Genomic DNA, 23,327 nt, shown 5'->3' with positions numbered 1-23,327 from the left:
AGGAGCACTCTCTTAAAGGGAGTGCTCCTAATCTCAGCTCGTTACCTGTATAAAAGACACCTGTCCACAGAAGCAATCAATCAATCAGATTCCAAACTCTCCACCATGGCCAAGACCAAAGAGCTGTCCAAGGATGTCAGGGACAAGATTGTAGACCTACACAAGGCTGGAATGGGCTACAAGACCATCGCCAAGCAGCTTGGTGAGAAGGTGACAACAGTTGGTGCGATTATTCGCAAATGGAAGAAACACAAAATAACTGTCAGTCTCCCTCGGTCTGGGGCTCCATGCAAGATCTCACCTCGTGGAGTTTCAATGATCATGAGAACGGTGAGGAATCAGCCCAGAACTACACGGGAGGATCTTGTTAATGATTTCAAGGCAGCTGGGACCATAGTCACCAAGAAAATAATTGGTAACACACTACGCCGTGAAGGACTGAAATCCTGCAGTGCCTGCAAGGTCCCCCTGCTCAAGAAAGCACATGTACAGGCCCGTCTGAAGTTTGCCAATGAACATCTGAATGATTCAGAGGAGAACTGGGTGAAAGTGTTGTGGTCAGATGAGACCAAAATCGAGCTCTTTGGCATCAACTCAACTCGCCGTGTTTGGAGGAGGAGGAATGACCCCAAGAACACCATCCCCACCGTCAAACATGGAGGTGGAAACATTATGCTTTGGGGGTGTTTTTCTGCTAAGGGGACAGGACAACTGCACCACATCAAAGGGACGATGGACGGGGCCATGTACCGTCAAATCTTGGGTGAGAACCTCCTTCCCTCATTGAAAATGGGTCGTGGATGGGTATTCCAGCATGACAATGACCCAAAACACACAGCCAAGGCAACAAAGGAGTGGCTCAAGAAGAAGCACATTAAGGTCCTGGAGTGGCCTAGCCAGTCTCCACACCTTAATCCCATAGAAAATCTGTGGAGGGAGCTGAAGGTTCGAGTTGCCAAACATCAGCCTCAAAACCTTAATGACTTGGAGAGGATCTGCAAAGAGGAGTGGGACAAAATCCCTCCTGAGATGTGTGCAAACCTGGTGGCCAACTACAAGAAACGTCTGACCTCTGTCATTGCCAACAAGGGTTTTGCCACCAAGTACTAAGTCGAAGGGGTCAAATACTTATTTCCCTCATTAACATGCAAATCAATGTATAACTTTTTTGAAATGCATTTTTCTGGATTTTTTTGTTGTTATTCTGTCTCTCACTGTTAAAATACACCTACCATTAAAATTATAGACTGATCATTTCTTTGTCAGTGGGCAAACGTACAAAATCTGCAGGGGATCAAATACTTTTTTCCCTCACTGTAAATAATGTTGTATCTGTATCGAACCAGACACCTGAATTAGGTGAATAATCATTGGGAAAAAAAATGTAAGCATGTGAGCCTGGTGTTCAATATATGGGAAATGTGCAAAACCATGTTCAATTTAGATGATATGCAAATAATGTTTTTTTTTTTTCAGAACAAACACAAAATCAGAGAGACACACATTTTGACACTGTCCCATATATTGGATATAGGCATTAATGGTTTAAAAACAAATACTTTTAAAACATTTTCTATGTGAGGCAGTAGGCCTTCTAATATTTTCCTAAATGACTCATTTATAAACCATCTGTCACACTCCATTGGAAATATTCTCTGTACTCTTATTGGGGATTTCTACACTATTATTAACGTCATTGAATCCCAAGGAAATTCCCAATTATAATGGGTTAAAAATTGATTTAGCATTTAAGTCTTACATTTCTGTGGATAAGTATATAATATACTGCTTTCAATTTGGTAACTATATTGAACATCTTCAATAGATTTAGTTCTATGAGATGTGACAATGGCTTCAATAAATATGACAGACTACATACACCTAAAGAACAAAGCAGTAACATAAATCAACTATCCATTTTATGAAACATAACTATCTTGCACTTATTGATCCACAGATGTAGCTCACTCTTGTTATATACTACTTTATTGTTTTTTCAATTATTACCTGAATATGTTTTTACCTAAATGCTTATCACTGACTACAATTTAGAGTGTGTCCTTCAAAAAAATTACAATCATCCAAACTCAGTGTAGAAACTATTTAAATGTTTAGAAAATAATATGGCCATCAATTTAGTTTTTAAATTATTTTATATGCACATGGTAAGCAATGCCTAAGCACCAATTACCCCAGAGAAGAACAGGGTATATCTCCAATCTCCACTGGGGTTTAATCTCCTCTGTTCTTGGAAAGGAGGAACTAACTTTGTCTTCACCATTTGTACTCCACAACCGTGGACACAGCAAGACTTTACGTTATTTATAGACAATATAACTTCTATCAAGGAGTAAAACAGTGAAACACAAACATGAAGGTTGACTTGAAAACAATAACTCGAGTTGCTGCATGGAAGACAAAAATTGAGTTTTTGTAGTTTTTCCGCTATCCAGGAAGTTATGACACAACACATGCTGAAATCCTGAAAGGGCTTTTGACTTCCACCATTATTTGGAAAACTTTAAGTTTTAAGCTTTAAAAGTTGCTTATGTACTTTAATCAATCTGGAAGAGAGTTATACATCTTTTTTATACACTATAGTAATGTGTAAAGACACATTAATCCATAATTGTAGGAAAGGTGTGTGTTATAATTTAACCTATAATATTAAGACTTCAGGTTCTAGTAAAGTCAACTAGTAGACTATAAACAGGTTTAAAGGGCTGTATTTGAGAACTCTATCAGTTATGATAGTTATGATAGTTCAGTTGATTTCCAGCAGCTGCAGCAGAATGTGTCTTGTTATTCTTCTGTGATTAGCATTTTGCATTGCACTACGTTTCCTAATATTATGAGGTAGGATTACTTCTAATTCTATAATCAAGGCTTTTCACTTTTCAAGTAGTCTTAAAGTAGGTTACACCTTGCATTTTAATTACACTTTGGGATCCCACTGAGATTAAATCAAAACTTTGATAGAATCATATTTATTCTACTTATATAACTGCCATTTGTAGTTATTAGTAAGTGGGTCAAAGTTTAATCAAACTCTTTGTCATATTCCTTAACCATTTGATGATTGTTTTGATGTCCCCCAGGACACTTAACAAAGGACACATCACTGGACACATTGTGAATGAGTCATGAAAATAATTAAAAAATATATGGATGGAAATAACTGTAAAATAAGTTGATGCATTTAAGGGTTTATCAGCTACAGGTTCTTGCAGATGCAAAAGTGTTTTGAACATGATTAATAAAATACCTGATACCTATACAATATCCTGCTAACATTTGGCAACAGTTTGGCACCTTTTTAAGTCATTCTTTCTCACCAGTTATGCAAAATTATTTTGACACATAGTATGAGACTGTAGACCTTTAGAAATGAAAGTTTTTTTTTTCTCAGTTTTGTTCAATCCTGTCATTGCTGGTATTTGAGGTTGACTGAATTTCTTCAAGAACTGACTGGCTGAAATTTGGTGATCAATTATCTTCTGAAAAGATGGGCCAAATACCTTCTAATGTGTAACCTTCCATATGTACTGATCAGTTATTTAAAGTACAGTGTCTTTCAGATGTATTCATACCCCTAGATTAAATAGGAACAAAAAACATAAAATACCAGAAAGATTAATGGATTGGACAATGTGTCCTGCTGAAAAAAGTCTGAAAATGTTATACTGTAATCTTATTAGCAAAGTCCTATTTCTCATAATTAATTAACTTATTTTAATTAAACACAAGGGTCAGACACTCTTGTTGTTAGTACTTTTTACATTTCCGGCTGTCATGGATTGCACTCCTGTAGTGTTCTATGAGGTTCTGGCACTTCTGAGGGGACATTTTTTAATCATTACTCCATTTGTGAACTGCCTTCTTGAGTTCAAACCACAAATGTTCTTTTGGATTGAGGTCTGGAGATTGAGATGGCCAGAGCATTTATTTTGTGTGCAGTTAACCATTTCTTTGTAAATCTGGATACTTTGGATCATTGTCATGCTGGAATGTTCATTTTCGGACGAGCTTGAACTTCTTGGCAGAGGGAACCAGGTTTCTGGCCAAATGTCCTGAAACGTGTTGGAGTTCATGATTCTTTCCATCTTAACAAGGGCTCCAGGACTTGTAGATGCAAAACAAATGCAAAACATACTAGATCCTATGCCATATTTCACAGAGGGCATGAGTGTTTTCTCAACATGAGCGTCACATTTTTTATACTAAACATAACACTGATGGGCATGTCAAAAAAGCTTTACTTTAATTTAATCTGATCGTAAGGCATGGTTCCAATTGTCATTTAAATGTAGTTTGGCAAATGCCTTGCAAGCTGGCCATAAATGCCACATTTATGCAGGCGATGTCAAATGGTAGTTTTCAACACCTTGTATCTTGAAGATGCCAGTTTGTCTTTGATATCTCCAACTGTTGCTTTTGGATTTACATTTGCCTCCCGAATCACTTGTCTCAAAGCCTGTGGTGGCAAGATACACTTGTGTCCTTGTCTGAAATTTCCTAATAATGGACACTACAATGCAAAGTGCTAGATTCTGCTTTTTGTAGAAAAATATTTCATAGCCATACCCCAACTTGTGGTGGTCAATGACCATTTGCCCGCAGTCATAGGAGAGCACACTGACCTTAATCATGATGATGCATGCTACTACTGAATGTCTTCTGTGTTTTACCTCCTTTTATACCCCAGGGAAGCAGGAAACCTTTGGGGGCCCCTATATAGTTCCACAGGTTTGTGTTGTATTTTATTTAAAAGAATACTTAGAAGTGGGAATAAGTGTGACCCTTGTGTTTCCTGGAATTTTGTTATTATTTATTCAGCGGTATGAATAAATCTGGAGGACACTATATATTTGAAATTATCAATATGCAAATAACCATTTAACTCGGTATTGTCATCAATTTATGCTTCACTCCCTGCACATTTTCAGCACATTGCAAGACCTTAATCTTGACCCAGGGGAACTAATCTGACAAAAAATCTGCATGTCCTTCCCATTTCAACTGCAAATCACTTGTTCTCCCAAGTCATCTAAAATTATTTAAGTGATCATATACAACACAACCAAATAATAAGCAGTCTCACTGTACTATGAGTATAATGTGACTTTGCTTCCTTTTGCACTATTCAAAGTCCCTTGAAGTTAAAGACAACCTAACAAATTGTAATAAATAAATAAATAAACTGATTTAGGATAACTTTTTCCTTGTTATAATAACCTGATATTTAAGCTTTACAACAAAATGGTGTAGTTCACAGTTATTATTTGTCTGCTTGCTTATTGTGTGGCTCTTTGGCTCACATTCAGTTAGAATATATATATACAGTATATATATATATATATATATATATCAGTCTTATAAAATAGCATACATAATTAAATACATTCATACGTACATAAAGTTGGTATTTTAAATAAAACTTAGTACTATGATTATTTCATGAAAATTAACTTGATTCAGTTACTATACATATTTTTTTATTTCCCTAGAATTAATTTTCCAAGTCACTGATTCCTTTATGTATTACTATTACTATATAGATATGTCCAGTTCTGGGACTGTAACTGGACATATCCAAAGTGGCATAAGAAAGCAGAAGACTCACTCACTACATCACCTGAAGGGAAGATTCAAACAGGAATAGTATCCAACCTTTGTCATACACAGACCAAGGCCAAACTTCATATCTATGCCCTGTGGGTGGTTACCAATTTGTTTAAAGTTTTGGTTGGACCTGTCAATCCAGTATAGTTTCAGAGCTAGTTTCAGTTTTTTTGCAGATGTCAGAATTACATTTCAGTGAACAAGATGATTTTGCAGATTTAAGAGGAAACTTTTTTTTACATATATCAATTATTCCCCAGCCAACTAATTTATTTTTTAAATTAAAAAAATACAATCTTTATTTACTTAATTGATACACCATATTTGTTTACATTTGTGTTGTAAATTAAGGGTGTATATCCAATAAGTTACAGGGTTTACCTAATATAGTATGTGGTTTCTTTTTTATTTAGTATCACAGCAGATGTATTGATGTTAGCATATATGCCTTAAGCATATTAAAATGTTTGTTTGTTTTTTAAATGTAACTTTTGATAGCACTTAACGCTTTTTGGACTTTTTTTCAAGATGGAATTTCTTTCCATATTTAAAGTAGTAAAGCACTTTCTCCATAATCTCTTACATACATGGTCATATTTCTTAAGTCTGAGGTTACCTTTTTCAGCATCAGGTTACAATTATAAGTATTTACACACCTCAAAGAAGGTTTACACTAAAAGACAGAACTCAATTCAACAGGATTCAATTTAAAAGCTGGCAGTGCAATTATTTTTTATATCTGCTTTTCCACCTTTTCAGTTTTTGTTTAGCCATTCTACATGATTCAGTGCCAAAGTAGTACCTGTCTCATGGAACACAAAGTGTTTTCCCCAAAACATGAACCAGTATTCCATAAGCACACAGCAGCTGTGCAGTTGATTTGTTGAAGGGGGTGTATGATTTAACTGGGGTGGAAAAACAAATATTTTCCTTCCACTGTGTCACCCATAATTTTGAATGAAGATGATAAAAAGCAATCCATAATATGAGTGATGTTTTTTCTAGTACGTTTTGTAAATTGATCATTATTTTTCTCATATTATATCTGCATTGGGGAATTAGGAGGAACTGGTTGAATACCACTTTGTTTTGTTTGGTGAATATGACCTGGACAAAGTTTTCTAACCTTTTGTATTGCACACTGCATCTCTTAATACATATCATTACATTAGTGGTTAACATTGTGCCACTCCGACCAAATAACATAGCATCTATAGAGTTGGACACACCTGTGGGCTACGGTTCTTTTGAATAAGCAAAACAGCTGCCTAAGCTCTGGGGGATTCTCAATATGCCATATTGTCCATTATCCTGCAGCAACTGCAAGACAATTTAATCTTGATGTATACACCCTTCAATTGGCAAGCATTTAAAATTAATGTTTTACATAAAACACATTACAATTCAAAGGGATGGCAAGGAGGAAATGAAATGAGAAACATAATACTGCATTTAATGCTTTATGATGAAATCACAGATGTCAGCCATTTTGCAAACACACATATCATTAATTAGTAAAAGGATATTTAATCTTTGTATATCACATCTGTTTACAAAAACTACCACCACAGCAACAATTATATGATTATATGTATTATTAATTAACATCATCATCATTAATAATAATAATGAGAAGAAGAAGCTTGTATATTGGTCGTTCGTTATACCTTTTTGGGATGAATAGTATGAGTTTGGGTGTACTCTTCGGGTGATTTTAGGCTAAGAAACGTAAATATATTTAGACCTTAACGCTCAAATCTGCGGGTCTTCGAAATAAGCCCCATCGCCTTCACACTTACCATAGTCTCTTGAATTGGCCAGATACTTAATATCATCTCACTTGTGAAATCACGTTAGTTCATCTGGTGTCTGTGCTCCGATTTATAATAATTTTGCGTTGGTGTATTTATATGGTGTGTCTTAAAATCACCTGAATAAATAAATCCACTATACCAGACACACAATTTTAATATATAGGCCAATGAAAATACAGCACAGTAATAGTTACAGGTTTTCCTGATGATCTTGAAATTCCTGTTTGGCTAATATTTGCGAATCCTTAAACTTACATGTAGATGGGTGTATCTCTGTTTACTCTTAATAGAAAATATAGAACACTGGGTTTATGAAAACGAATTATGAATATTTAAATAGCATAGGTATTACCTTGTTGTTGGTCATTACTTATTTGATATGTGAACATACCATTCCTTCTATAGTTAGAGAGGTGGGGAAGAGAATTGTTGCTTTACATTGCATATTCTTCACTTCCTATTGTATATCATGATTACTGGAAGTTGTTCAGCATGGTGAATAGATAGCCAGCAGGAGGACTCTTCCACCCCACACCAGTTTATATGACTGATTTCCGCAGAGCAATAAAGCACTTCACAGTGACCGACACAGGCGCAGGTCCTGCTGCAGCCCAATGAATTAACATGCAGTTATTTTTCTACTGAACTCCACTTAATGTGTCTAATTCCCATAGTACGTGAGAGGGGACGTCATCGCTAGGCTTGCTAAAAACGGAATTACAGGCGCTTATTACTGATTTGTTAAAAAACAAAAACAAAATTACGTTTCATTTTGACCTTTTTGGTTTCTTGTCTGAGTGAAATTAATAATTGAGATAGAAAAAGAACAGTACACAAAACATAAGAATAAATAATCTACCCCCGAAAAATAAATAATACAACGTGCTCGTTTTCTATTGTAAACAAGTATTTACAAAAGTGCGTCACAATGGAAGACACACAACCTCCTGCTTATAAACAATACATAAAATGCACAGTAATAAACGCGTGGAGAAAAGTATCAGTTTCAGTAAAAGTAACATCTCATCTTCTATACCCTTAGCTTATCGGCAAAAAGGTTACTGTTGACAGTTGAACTACATGCATTTATACATGCATGATATTCAAATGCACTTCATGCCTTAGATATGTGTTTTTCATGGATCCTCTGTGGTTCTGATAACACTGAAGGCACTTTCTGACGTTGTAGTATTAATTTCTGAAAGTTCCCTGATTGGTCAACAAACACACACACACACACACACACACCTTTTACACCCCAATTTGGAGTTCCTCATTATTAAATTTGGCTCACTCCTCTTCCTCTTCAGGGAGCATGAGACAAAGCACAGCCCATCTCCCAGTTCTATCACATGTAGACAGAGAGAAAAACAGATCAACACGCTTCACATAGGGTTTTGCTTGTGCTGGAACTTCATAGACTTCTTCCACAGAAGACTGATACAGACCCAAGATTCAGCTGACATCAAATTATAGTATTGGGGACATTATATCCTGTTGACAACAAAGCTCTTGAGATATCTCCAGCTGTTGCCCTTGGGTTTAACTATTTTCTGATCACACTGGAATACATACCATTGTAGCCCCCCATGGATTAAAGTTAAAACCTTCTCCCTGCTGAAGTGTAACATTGTGTACACTGTTGACAAATAGTATTGATGTTCCATTAATTGTCATGGATTTTTGTTATCCAAATTTTAAATTAAAACAAAAAACATACTGAATGTACACACCTATTGTATTTCTTAATGTGGCTTCAGCAGAATGAGGAACATCCAGACATTATCAATACAATTATATATATTATATATCAATAATTATGTCACTTGAAACCGGGCCTCAATACTGTTTTTAAAATTAACTTTTTATTCGCCATATATTGAACCAAGATTGCCAAGTGCCAAAAAATAACAATCCATTAAAACAAAATCAGAAAATAGATATATTTCTGATACAAGACTACTGTTAAATTGAGGAAACAACCATTCTTGGCTTCCCAATTAAATTACATTATTATTATTATTATTATTATTATTATTATTATTATTATTATTATTATTATTATTATTATTCAGTTATTTCAAAAGTACAAACTCGAACAAAGCAAAGAAAGGGTCATCTAAGGAAAGTGTTTTGATGGCAATGGACGACACAAATCAGATGAAACCTAGCATGCGAAGCACAGTGTGTTCTTGAGTAACCCAGTAGCAATCAGCACTCAGTGAACCACAACAATCCCATTGTGAAGGTAATTACAAGTGACTGTTACATTAAAGTTTGCAAGAAGTATCGGAAACTTCACCAGCTTTCAATACACTTTTCAAAACAATACTTCTATCTATTTCACGACTGTCTTTTCATTTTGCCCAGCTCTGCCATACACTGAAGGTCTCATTGTAATCGGGGTTACATGTGCGTCTGCGCAGTAAGGCACAGCCCGAACAAAACACCAGTTTACTGTAATGTGTTTGTATTGCTCTGGAAACGCGTGGCGTGAGTGTTCAGTGGAAATGTAATGGACTTTGAGTTCTGCCGGCTTATCATATAGCCTACGTATCCTCGGCAAGGTTTATTATGATGATGACTGTTATGATGATGATGATGATGATGATTATTATTGTTGTTCTTAGTATTCAATGCTTACTGTTATTACTTTAACAATGAATTGTTTAATCTGAAATTATAAAATAAAAACTACATTTAGTTCGTGAAACTTCACCAACAAGCTTTACATTCCCAATCTACAATGTAACTGAATTCTAGATTCTAGAAGCTGAAGTGATAAAAGAGTGCGCCCTCTAACTGCTGTTGTCATGTTTTGCAAGTATATTGTTGTATTCCAGCGTGTAGGCTGTCAAATGTGTGAACTGTAGACTGCAGCCTAGTCCCCATGCTTTAAAAACGACAGCTTTATTAAATGATTGGACTTTTACAATTAAAAATAGGCATTTGTCACCTCTTTTCCGCCATTGTTCCATGCGCTATATAATCTGCTATAAAGCCTAACTGTAATAGTAACATATTAATAACGTGCCAAAAATACGCTACTTTATAGCACTTTCGATTATATTATATTCAAAAATAAACTTTTAAAACAGTAACAAGGACATGCTGTTGAATAGATGAAACAATCTAAACATATGAGATAACTACATTTAAGCTTTAAAAACATCCCTGTAAGTATGCATCTCGACCAGTCCGTATACACCATGCCACAAATGACTGATCGCTTTTTAAAATGTGTTATTAAGGGAGTGGGTGAGTAATCACAAAGATGGGGAGGTAAGTTGCGTGTTTCTTAACACTGACGTGTACCGAGAAAAGGGCAAGTTCAGAGCACATCCCCGGGAAAAAAGGCCAACACACCAAACAATAATTAACAACAAGAACACGGAACAAGGGCGGATCGGTACCCAGCAACTATATTGCAATCATGTGGGACAGCATGCTTTCGGGAAGCACCTTGCCCTGGTTTGTCTCTCCCTAGTGCAGACATGCAGCGCTGCCCTATTCACCGCACGCACATGTCAGCCTCCGCGCTGGACACAGGCTGCACACACACACATATGAAACCCCGCAGCTGCTCATGCCAAGTCCAGTCTTTAATTGTTGACATTGTCCTCGCTAACAATACCCCCCCCCCCCCCCCCCGCCCCGTTTGAAACAAATGTACACATAGTTTCATAATTGAGTTTAGCGGGGATTGGAGCAGAAAAGGCGCCCTGGCTCGGCTCTGCTAGGCAGCGTCTGATCCGCGCTTGCGCAAAGTTGCGGCGCCAAATTTAGCGGGGAGGAGGGTCTAAGTGCTTTTGTTTGATGGCATCTGTTTACAGTGTCTGTACTCTTTAATCTCAACCTGCTTCCTCCTCCTCAGCTACTCGACACGCTTTAGCAGAGCACTTGCAGCAGCAGCCACTTCTTCCGCGCATTGATGATGGCTAGGCGGCCCAGAAATAGGTATAGTAATGGGTTTGACTGCTTTTCTGCATGCTGTGCCAGATTTGCCTTCTTTTAATGATGATTCAGGGTTATGCGAATTTGAACTTTGATAACTGTCAATTATATTGTATGTATGTGCAATTAAAAAAGAAAAAGTGTGCGTTCATGCGATGAGCTGTACGTAGCAGTGTGCACGCCTGCGCCCTGCTGCCGAGGGGGATTGCAACTTTATTTCGGGGTTGGTTTCGTTTGGGGAGGTTTGTACGGGTACGGGTACGAGTGGCACAGGTGAGCGTCTGGGCGAAATAGCGCACTTTGTGTTGTGGCTGCGGGTTGTGCATTTAAATCTCATTCATTCTCGGGCAGGTTGTGCGTGTCAGGTGACAGGTGGGCATTTGGGATAAAGCCGTATAGACCTACTCCTGATTAATTATTCAATTATAAGCAATTGATGGTAGATTGAAATGCATAGTGGTGGGCAGATGTAATTCACATTCGACGGTGATTTCTTAATCACACGTGTTGTTGGAAGTTTGTGTTGCAATGTCTGTATATTAGATCGGAATACACGTTCTCTCTGTGCGCATCTGGAGTCGTTGAAAAGACGCAGCTCCCCAAAGGGTCACTGGTTGTATTGTAGACTTGGGGGTCTCACTGTGTCCGCTGTGCTCGGTGTTCAGTGTTGGCGTTTCCAGTGCAGTAGCCAGTTTAAGATGACGGTGTGAGGCGCTGCGTGTCTTGGCGCACATGTGAGCGGCAGATGAGGTGTCAGACTGCGGCGCTGCGGAGCTGCTGCCCGGGCGCGCTGTGCAGGTACAGCCCGCCTCCTCACCGGCGCTGCTGGAGCGGCTCACTACAAATGAAGAAGTGAACATGCACTTGTTTGTGGTTTTGTAGAGTTTAACCGTGCGATGCGTATTTGCTGAATAGTAGACCTATTAGCTTCTTTTCTGAGTGTCCTCCCTGTCTCCTGTTAGCCACTGTTGAGCTGCATACAATTAAGTGTTTTTTTATTATTTATTTATTTAACCAAAACTTACTTCATATAAACGGGACCAAACTGTTTTTTTTTTTTTAAGCTTTTTGTGTTTTGCTATAGGTTTCTGTTTGTCACCTGTTTGCTTTTCTTACTTTTTAATCACCGGACAGCACGAATGAAAGTTGTTTTTATTTTTTATTCCTATACACTAGTTATTTATTCATATACACTGTGCTATTAATGAAAAAGTATGTGCCCATATGCACATTATTCATATTAGGAAAACAACAGCTTTTACATTTTTAGACTTAGATGACCTAATATACTGACTGAGGTGTAGGCTGTTCTTTGGGTTCACAAAAAGACCATTCTACCAACCCATTTCCTTTGTCACACATTCATAATTTCATATCTGATGTGTGTCTGAAAGGGTTAAATTGGCTCTGTGCTGCCTGAGTACACAAAGGACATTATCTCTGGCTGGAGTTTAGTATCCTGTACATTTAACTTGGTTTTGAAGCCTGATTGGTTGAATGGTTGCCAAATGTGTAATTATCCTGTTTTCTAACAATACATGTACAGGTCCCAACATGCAGAAGTCATGAAAAAATAATTAACATTGCCAATCCCCTCTGATGTATCTGTGGAAACCAAAAACATGAGAACCAGTTTTTCAAAATATGTACCTTATGTCTAACTTTGCCCAACACCTGAACCTGCAAGATTTACAGGTTTTGTCACCACAGGGGTTTGTATTATATATTTGTTTTATGGAACCTTGTTAATACATCCAGACCTTTGTTTATTTGCAGTTTCCCGGCAATATTTTTCATTCTCGTTTACAGTGTGTACAGTTCTGATGAGGATGAAGAAGAGATTGAAATGTATGATCACGACTATGATGGGCCAATGCCAAAGTCCGGCAAACGACATTTAGGGAAAACTCGATGGACCCGTGAAGAAGTAAGTGAATGTTAGGGTGAAAGCCAATACTGGAGTTGTGCAAACTTTTTGTTTTGTTATTATCCCTTTGCCATAGGGAGCATACAGTTAAGCTTCATGTTAAATAAGTTAGAACAGTTTTGTTTCTCCTGAGGATCAGCTAAATAAAGTTGGCCCAAGTTTAAAAAGTCTTTTAGAGTGCAAGAACTGTGGTAAAGCTGAGAAACAATAGGTATGGTGAACAGACTAATATGTACAAATTGAGCAGAGGCCCTCTCTTAGGTTGCTGTGATCTAACTGTGTGGTGTCTGCTTTACAGAACACTTTAAAGAACTAAAATATACGCCTATATATATATATATTTTTTTTTTTTTCTCCAGGACGAAAAATTAAAGAAACTCGTTGAACACCATGGCACTGAAGATTGGAAAGTTATTGCCAGTTTCCTTCCTGTAAGAATGCACTTTCTTTCTGACTGTTTTTTTCCTTCTTCTTTCTTTCCACTTTGATAAGGGAAGGGAACATTAAGACTATCCATTTTCTCTTGGGGAGAAGTTGTGTAGGTAATACAGTGATCTGGAAAGTGATTTGGCACTACTTGCTCAGCTACATGCGTGATAGTTTTGAACATAAACAAACCACAGAAGGTAGGTTGTTTACTGCAGTGGTTTGTCATACTAAAGAGAGTGCTCTTTGCAGCCTGGTTAAGCAAAACTAGATAGTGTTAGAGCAAGAAAATAGGTTATTGATTAGTTATAGACCCCTGTCCATTACACTTATATGTAAAACAGTCTATAAGGGTTTGCAAGACATACTTTTATGTGAATAGCATAATGTATATGTGGTTGGTCAAGGGGGTGGAAATCTATTTTGGACATGTAAAAGTTGGTCTTGGGAACCACATTGCACCTGTGCTTTGGCATGAATGGCAGAGATGAAGATTTCATTTCTCCAAATAAAACTGATGTAGTTTATAGACTACGAATTTAGAAACTAAAAGTGTTTCATTTCTAAAACACATGGTAGGTAGTGGGCACCTGTTGTTTTCAGTGGTGCCAACTCTTCATATACAATTTACATTAACTCGTGAGTTACATGTGTCTAATTTGCATTTATTGAAGAGAACTAGAGTCAGAGTATTGATTTTCATTTTCTTTTTAAATCCTAATTGAGTTGTACCATTGGGATGGCATTTTGTACCTGGTACAGAAGCTAAATGGCAGGTTAAAAAGTGACTTTTGGTTGTTAAGAATGATTACATTCATGTTCAATATACATTTAAAGTAATGCTCTTTAACAAATTCCTTCGAACAGAATCGAACAGATGTGCAGTGTCAACATCGGTGGCAGAAGGTATTAAATCCAGAACTCATTAAGGGGCCGTGGACTAAGGAGGAGGATCAACGGGTAATGATAAGTTTTCAAGAAGTGCTAATATTTCACAAATGGATAAAGCCCACGTCTTACACTTACCATAACATCTTTATGTATTGCTTCTAAAACTAACAGGTGATTGAACTTGTGCAAAAATATGGTCCCAAACGCTGGTCTGTCATCGCAAAGCACTTAAAGGGAAGGATAGGAAAGCAGTGCAGAGAGCGATGGCACAATCACTTGAATCCAGAGGTGAAGAAAACATCGTGGACAGAGGAAGAAGATCGAATTATTTATCAAGCGCACAAGAAACTGGGAAACAGATGGGCTGAAATTGCCAAACTGCTACCCGGAAGGTAAACTGTCTTTTCTGCGAATAAAAGTATAATTAATTTGCTGGAGAATCTTAACATTTGGGGAACATCCGAACCACAATAATGTGGTAGGGTTGAGAAGTGTCCTGTTTTCTCCACCTCTCAGTTGGGTTTTATGATGTGTGGTGAACGCAGGAAACAAATAACCAATTATTCCACTAATACTGTACTTAGATGTGCCTCCTATAATGTAATCATCTTTGTGTCTGAGGTTAGATCATTAGAATGTATCTAACTGCTATACATCCTATTTAACAGATTATTAGATTAAAATATACAATAACAAGTACAGAGATTTGTAAACACGAAGTATGAAGTCTTTGCTTTGACTTTTTGAAACCTTTCAAATGTTCTTCTTTAAGTTTAAACCATGCATAATATAATTTTAAGAGTTTAAGTAGCAAAATGCTGCGTACAAAGCTTGCTTTTGCACTAGTGTATATGATCACGATGTTTCTGTTTCTTCTGTTATCGTTTTTGGTATGGTGTGCAAAACACTTGTTTTTAATTTTAAAACAATCTTCAATATTTTCTTGCACAGGACTGATAATGCTATCAAGAACCACTGGAATTCCACTATGCGAAGAAAGGTTGAACAGGAAGGTTATCTGCAGCACTCCCCCAAAACAGGCCCATCAGCACTAGCCGCAAATTACACCAAGGCCAACCACATCATGAGCTTCGCCCAATCCACACCCTCTCAGATACAAACAACACAGTCCCCCATGAATGGAGACTATCAATACTACCACATCCCTGAACAACCGAGGGTAAGTGTTGTTTATGATTCAAGTTAGAAACGCTGAGCAATAACAAACAAAACCATAAACACTGCAGGAAGTTCATTGTTTGAGTCGGCTGCTCAATGTAGGTTGTCCATTTAAAACAACGCTTTATGGAAGAACTTTAAGGAGACTTTTCTTTGTTTTGGTTTTAGAATAACAGAGCATGTACAGTTCAGATATTTACACAGATAAGCCAAGGTCCTGTGTCAGCACTAATGTTTATTTAATTGTGTTAGATTACCTGTTCAGACATGCTTTACGGTAACCCCCTCCCCTTTCATGGTTTTAGATTGCTGGTCAGGTCTCTTATTCTCTGCCTCTCCATGTGAACGTATTGAACGTACCCCAACCTGCTACTGCTGCTATTCAGGTATGTCAACAAAATAGCCCTTTCCATTTGGCATGGTTACTTAAAGGCTTTTTGATCTTATTTCTAATTTGTATGTCTGGTCTTGATATTTGGAATTTATGTTTGTGTGTATAGACCTGAAAACATCCCAGAATGAAAAGAGATATTAAAAAAAAAAAGTGTGTGTGTATATGAGTTCACAGATTAATAAGACATCCATTTTAGATGTTGTTTTTTTGCCACCAGACCACTTTACATGAATAAATTATCACAAACTTCCTCCCCCCCTTTAGCTGTACAAAATCACTCTGCCTCATCTAAGGGGTTGAGTCAAAACACAAGTCTCAAACAGTCACTTCACCTGTTCTCTTCCCTTGACTCTTAATTTCAGAGACACTATAATGATGAAGATCCTGAGAAAGAGAAAAGAATAAAGGAATTAGAGTTGCTACTAATGTCGACTGAGAATGAACTGAGAGGGCAGCAAGCAATACCAGTAAGATTGTTACTGCGTGGCTTGGATGAAGGGATAGCAGCTTCACCCCAGTGCTTTTCTGTCCTTCTTTTCAATTACAAAAAAATATAAAACTATGGGGAGGCTCATTGTGCATAATGTCAAGTGCTAGATAACTGCTTAAAGAACTGGAAAATAACTGGATAAATACATTTAACTGGAAATACTTGTTTAAACTTAAGCTCAAAATGTTCAAAAGCCTCGCCACAGTTTTGTCTGCATGCATGTAGATTTTTACTTTATTATTTCAGTTGCATTTACAAATATTAGTTGTTTGTCTAATTTAACTGCAATATCAAAACAACTTGTATATATGTGTGCTGGCATGCCTGGAAAAGATTAACAAATTGTGGTCCTGAAATATATATATGTTTTCTATTGAGGAAAATGCATATATCAAGGCTTGTAATATAATCAATCTGGCACATCAAAATTGAGATTTGCATGTTTTATGCATGCTTTTTTATACTAATTTCCTTCATATGTTTTTGTTGATATAATTTTGCTTGATTTTAGTGAAACCTGATCCCTATCAATTAGCTCTTCTGTTTCTTAATTTAAACACAATTTATCCACTTCTTTACTTTGCTGCCTTGGTGTGAACTGCAGTGATAGGACAGATAGTCAGAAGAGAGGCCAGATTTAATCAAGAAAAGCAACTCTAACTCTTACCAAATTTGGGACCTTTTTCCTACTACATATCTTCCGAGGCATCTATAATACTGCCAGCGCCTGAAAGATGGCACTGAATATATATAGCAGTGTGGCTTTTTAATTTTAAGTAGCTTTCATGGGAAGTCTGTTTAAAGTGTTTTATGATGTTTACCAAACTAATATATTACAGCGGTTAGAAGTGTGCTGTTAATCTTGACTTAATTTCAAGCTGTGGGTAAAATATCCAGTAGTTCCTATAGTACTTGGGCATTTAATGTAAGGAAACATCTGGGGGGCTATTTCACATACAAACTGCTGAAGTGATGCAATAGTTTTATCTTGCCTTAAGCAGAATCTAACACCTTGTGCAACCTCACTTTTAAGTTCCTTTTGTTTGCCTTCTCAACACAGAGCCAGATTTCAAACTACTCAGGATGGAGTGGGGCCACAATGGCTGACAGTTCAGGAACTCATGGGGATAGTGTTACCATTTCCTGTTTGGGAGAGCAGCACCAGCAGGCAGCTCCCCCTCCGCCGCTGGACCATGGGTGTCTTCCGGAAGAGAGTGCCTCCTCTGCCCGTAGCATGGCACCGACCCAGAACAATGTCTTGTCACCTCTGCCCGAATTCATGGAATCAGTAATAGACTCGGTAAGTTGACTGTGCACTAGTGATTCTCTGCGGTTTTCTGGCAGGAGACCTCATTGAGTACCTTGTGTGGCGTTTCTTTCTAGATGCTGACGTCAGTTCTGTACCTGGATTATGAGAACAGACTGTATTTGATCAAATCTGTTTTGTCTCTTGGAATTATAGGCCTGTCATGTGGAAGACATTACCCAGGGAAATAAATATGCACTTTAGTTAGGGGTCTATTATTGAACTTTCAAGACAAGAAAAGCATTGTCTTGGGAGATGTGAAAGCAAATTTATTTATATATCCATGCGCACTCATTGATCATTGTCTATTGAATGAGGTGAGGCCAAACTCTGTGCTTTAAGATTCGTGCCTCCCCAATCTTTTCAGGATCCTTCCACTTGGGCTGATCTCAGCGGTTTGCATGGTGAAGAATCTGCAACTTCAAGTAGTTCAAAACTTGCATCTCCCCAATGCACAGAGCTTCAGAAAAAAGCGAACAGTGTACGCGAGACTAACGCACACGCTAACACAGGCTTACGCACCAACGTGCCGTGTCAGGGCTCTGCAGCTTCGCTCAGGTCATTGTCGGCCTCAAAGCACTGCATCTCGCCGTCAGTCAGTCTTCGCAAATGGAAAGGGGATGCCAGCCACTCGGCCAGTGGTGACAGTAGCATCTTCATGGTAGCAGACTTCAGCTGCTCCACTCCCAACTGTTCCCCAGTCAAAAGCCTGCCCTTCTCGCCCTCGCAGGTAGTGGAAAAGCGCTTGCAACAGTTGAGAATGGGTTAACAATTTAGAAACTAATCTTAGGAGACAAATGACTAATCAATTTGGCGCTTGTTGATTCCTTTTCACTAGTAGTTTTTGTATCCACTCATTGCTATTACTTTCTGATCATTTTCTCTTCCTCAGCAGAAATCTAACTTGCCTTTTACCTTTTTTAAATGTATTTCTTATTGCCGTAGCTTGAAAGTCTTCCACTTCCTCAAAGAAGTTTTGATTTTTGTGTTTCTCTTTAATTACTTCCTTTTAATAACCTTTTAACAGTAAAACACAAGTTGGGTTTCGAAGAATATACTCTTGGTTAATTTGTCTTGTTTTTATTTTTTCCTTAAAATGTTTGGTTCACGTGGTGTGTTTCAGCTTGTATTTCATTCTGCAAAGATCATTCCTGCTTTCACATGACAGTGAAGTCAGTATTTTGATGGCACAATCTGCCTTAAGAATGCAAATTTCCACAACATGCTTAAATTTAATTGTTCATGATCGAACTAAAAATCTAATTTGTTCTTCATCTAAGTGTTTTCTTCAAACTCGGCTTGTGTATCCGATTAAATGTTACTTCAATCAGCGGTTTTACGAATCATAGTGGTGAAAATCCATGTTTGTGTTTATGCCTTTTGTTTAAGTTCACCTTTTACTATCTGTTTCTTCTTAATATTATTTTTTTCTTTTTCCCCCAGTTTTTCAATACTTCTAGTCAAGAAAATTTAGAGATCGATAATCCAACATTAACCTCCACCCCTGTTTGCACTCCAAAATCTATGATTGCAACTCCACTACATCGGGATCATACCCTCAAGCCTCAGAAAGAAAATGATGTGTAAGTCTCTGTGTATTTAAAAAAAAAAAAAAGGCAATCTATGCCATACTTCTTATTGCTTCTATTTAACCCCTTAGGGGTACTTCTGCCTGTGTGACAGGTATACAATGAAGGTATTCGTCTCTTCTCCCTTCAAAAAGGATTAAACCATGCATAATATAATTTTAAATACTTTTTATATCCTTTAAAAGGGGGAATAGGACATGAAAGGTTCCTATAGTAGCATGCCAAGATCTTTTATTATAATGTTATTTTTTAATGGTGGACACTATTTTTGTTTTTGTTACAGTCAAAATAAATTAAAATAATGACCCTTTTGGTTATTAGACTTTTAAAATCAATTAAAGCAATGCCATGAGCATTTCCATGTTGTTAACAGAAGAGGGCTATATGGATAAGCAAGTCTCGCTGAACAGGTGAAGAAGTCTAATAGAAACAAAGTTCTGGATCTGAATCTCAGAAGGACCACCGACTTAAACCTTTTTTCTCTTTCTTTAAAATCAGATTCAGGACTCCTAACATCAGACGATCAATAATGGAAACGTCTCCCCGAACGCCAACCCCTTTCAAAACAGCACTTGCTCTTCAAGAAATCAAATACGGTCCTTTAAAGATGCTGGTAAGAGAATGCAAATTGTAATGGCGTTTACAACATCCAAGCAAGAGTCCTGTCGGGGCATTTTATTGTTAGACCCATTATGGTTTTTGTGAAATTCTGTAAATTCCTGTGTATAGAAACATTGTGTGTAGTACATTAAGAAGCAGCCAGTGCAGACTCGCATCTAAAACTTACTTGAATCTACACATGCACTTTCAAAGGGTAGAAAACAAACAAGAAACATGCAGCTGGAGATGAATATGTATAACTTTTTGACCCTTTAATGACCCCGTTAGAAGAACGCAAGTGACTAATTAAAATTCAGAACTTTTCTTTTAAGCTGGACATTCTGTAATGTTGTTGGTTAATCCGGCATATGATGACTTTGAACACACTAGGCTTCTGTGTGTCAGTTTCTCTTGACTTCCCGTCACATTCATTCCTCATGGAAAACCTTGGTTCCTTCCAGCCCCAAACTCCCCACCTCGAACAAGACCTGGCAGACGTGATCAAGCAGGAGCCGAATGAATCTGAGGTCACGACCAGGATCCACGAGGACGAACCCGTTTTAAAGAAGATAAAACAAGAGGTACTTTCCATGGACATGAGAAAATTATCGTACTTTGTTTACACACGGCTCAGGTAATGGCAGGGCTGCTGTGCAGGGGCTGATGTGAATCTTCAATACTTTCAGGTGGAATCCCCCTGCGACCGACGGAGGAGTTTTCTTCAGTGGGAAGAAGAAAGCCTCAACGCGCAGCTCTTCCCTCACAGCACCTCGGTTGAAGATGCACCGGTATGTGTGTTTGCAGGGCTCACATCCCAAGCAGCACAGCAGAGAACGAGAGACGATGATTAGCATCCCATTCCATCTGAGGTGATGGACATGAGACCAAGAAAACGGTTGACTCTCAGGTTTTTTGTTATTCGTTTAGTCTCAAGTCTTAGCATTTAAATGGAGCTGTTACCTGCCTGCCTGGTTTGCTTGCCTGCAGGAGCTGCTTTGCGTCGGCAACCCTGATTGTTTGGGGGGCAATTAAAAGTGGGTGAAAAGTAGTATTATGACAGCAGTGTGTTTAAATGTTTAGTTCTTTTGTGAGTGTACATGAGGAGCTAGGCATAATTTAGCACTTGGCTTCATTGTTTTTCTTCTTGTTTACAGAATCTTCTCACAAGTTCAGTGTTAATGATGCCCGTGTCTGAGAAAAATGAAGACAATCTGGTGAAAGCATTTCACGTTCCTCGAAGAGCTCATGGAAGCCCACTACAGGTGCGCACATGTGAATCTAATATTTCTGGTTATAATTATTGTTATTTACAGTTAGCCTATTGATCTTCTTATTGCCTTCTTTGTTATTATGTGCATTATTGCCTATTTTGAGAACACACTTCACTGTTATCTTGCAGCATAATGGATCAACTGTGAATATTGAACAAACTAACTTGTGTTTTGTTTCCCCTGTTTTTAATTGCAGCAGCTGAATACATGGGACTGTGGGAAGACTGACGATCAAATGCTTGTTACAGAGCAGGCCCGCAAATACATCACCACCTTCTCTTCCAGGGCTCTGGTCATGTGAGGGATTTAGCTAAGCATTAGTTTTGTAATGGAACTTAAATACAAAAAACACTTCAGGTTGATTTAAAAAGAAAAAATCAACATTCCCTCTACTTGAAATTTGTGATGAACTGAGAGGGAATCTATTTGTTGTGGTACAACAGTTGGGAGCAGCACTGCAGTTTGTTACTGTGCATACACTTGTTGGATTTCGACCAACCAAAGATTTTCTAATTATTTTTTTTATGACACTTACCTACATTTCTAGGTAAAACTATTTTATATCTGTTAAATGTGTATTTTATGCATATTAATATAAAGAACAACTTGCATAATTTATTTGTTCAAAGATTGTTTTCCTAGCAATGGCAAAACAAGCAGTGTTTCACACCAGTATTTCTTCTTTTCTACTTACATTAGAATTAAATGTGAGCACAAAAGATGCACAGTGTAACAGTATGTACAACCATACATGGTTTAAATTAAATGCACTGATAGGATTATTTTGTCAAAGCATTATTAAAGACCAAATTAAAATAATCAAGCCTGGGGATATTAAAAAAAATATATATTCTATATTTTAAGTACTCTTGGTTTTAAACCGCTATTTTTTGTGTGTGAGTGTGTGTTTGCTTGCTTTTGTTTGTTATTTTTTACTAGCTTGCTTGAAAATAATACTGTATGAAAAAGTTATATTTGAACAAATGTATTATATTTTGTATTTTATAATTTAATTTTTTTTTGTTTTAAATAAATGCCAAATGGAAAAGGATCTTTTGCTGCTAAAAACTTTAGCATAGACTGTTAGTGTCAAATGCATAGTAGAGCTTTACTAAATCAAAATTTACTGCACTAGCATTTGGAGAAATTCTAATTTCAATGTTATTTGTAAACACTGTTTTTGGGAGATTACAATTTGCATTTTGAATCTACATTTTGGGGGAAACACAGTTTTTGAAACAAACTACTTTTCATAATATTGTTTTATACATACAAACATTTTTTTTAAAGTGCTTTCTTTCTATGAAACTGCCGTAGCAAACATTTAGTGACGAACACTTTGCTTACAAAATGTATTATTGTGCTGCCTTCCTTAGCTTTCAGTGCAAATCCTCTGCACTTATGTTTTTTATACACAATTTATAAACTGCCTTGTAAATAAAGTGTTTTTTAAAATATATGTTGTTGTTTTTAATTGTACAAGAAAAACGGTGGAAACAATGAGTGATCTGTGGTTTGAAGTTAGATATGAGATCCAAATAATTAATGACGATTACTTCAGATTTCAATATCTAACATCAGATGTGTTTATTTTGAATCGACTATAAATGCTATAATTACAATATATACATTTTGTTATACATTCAGTAAAATCCAGTCAATTTTCACAGCTTTCTCTGTTGTGGACATTGAAGAAATGTCTATATGGGTGTTGAAAGGACTTTCCTCCAGAGCTGTCAGTGTTTCAATATGGAACAGTAGTTTGTTGTAAAACACAAAACTATGCATATGATTAGTGAATTTGTATGTATTCCCAAAGTGGTAAATATTGTCCTGAAGTGGGGAACTCAGATCTACTGAGTTG

At 37.2% G+C, this 23,327-nt stretch overlaps 1 protein-coding gene across 5 annotated transcripts; it reads left to right on the top strand.

Annotated features, from left to right (window-relative positions):
* Positions 1 to 11,251: 11,251 nt before the first annotated feature.
* Positions 11,252 to 22,922, top strand: myb (v-myb avian myeloblastosis viral oncogene homolog). Of its 5 annotated transcripts, none has more exons than XM_066700103.1 (16): positions 11,252 to 11,393; positions 13,200 to 13,317; positions 13,677 to 13,748; positions 14,611 to 14,703; positions 14,806 to 15,026; positions 15,586 to 15,814; positions 16,119 to 16,199; positions 16,570 to 16,674; positions 17,758 to 17,997; positions 18,371 to 18,733; positions 19,447 to 19,586; positions 20,091 to 20,205; positions 20,654 to 20,773; positions 20,879 to 20,980; positions 21,347 to 21,454; positions 21,660 to 22,922. In XM_066700103.1, the coding sequence occupies exons 1-16, from the start codon at positions 11,368 to 11,370 to the stop codon at positions 21,762 to 21,764; spliced, it is 2,238 nt and encodes a 745-aa protein (XP_066556200.1). In that variant the 5' UTR covers positions 11,252 to 11,367; the 3' UTR covers positions 21,765 to 22,922. The 5 variants fall into 5 exon arrangements, with proteins under 5 accessions (XP_066556200.1, XP_066556224.1, XP_066556206.1 ...); XM_066700096.1 differs by lacking the exon at positions 11,252 to 11,393 and adding an exon at positions 12,708 to 13,102; XM_066700127.1 differs by lacking the exon at positions 18,371 to 18,733.
* The last annotated feature ends 405 nt before the right edge of the window (positions 22,923 to 23,327 follow it).

This window comes from Amia ocellicauda, chromosome 1 (assembly GCF_036373705.1).
Source record: "Amia ocellicauda isolate fAmiCal2 chromosome 1, fAmiCal2.hap1, whole genome shotgun sequence".
NCBI classification, from domain to species: domain Eukaryota; kingdom Metazoa; phylum Chordata; class Actinopteri; order Amiiformes; family Amiidae; genus Amia; species Amia ocellicauda.
This window is presented reverse-complemented; position numbering and strand designations above follow the sequence as displayed.

Bases quoted from the DNA above. Each gene is read 5' to 3' on its own strand.
- myb (XM_066700096.1), top strand. From the start codon at position 13,035: ATGTACCTTATGTCTAACTTTGCCCAACACCTGAACCTGCAAGATTTA. The intron at 13,103-13,199 runs GTTTGTATTATA...TCTCGTTTACAG, and splicing joins CAGGTTTTGTCACCACAGGG to TGTGTACAGTTCTGATGAGG. The intron at 16,675-17,757 runs GTAAGATTGTTA...TTCTCAACACAG, and splicing joins GAGGGCAGCAAGCAATACCA to AGCCAGATTTCAAACTACTC.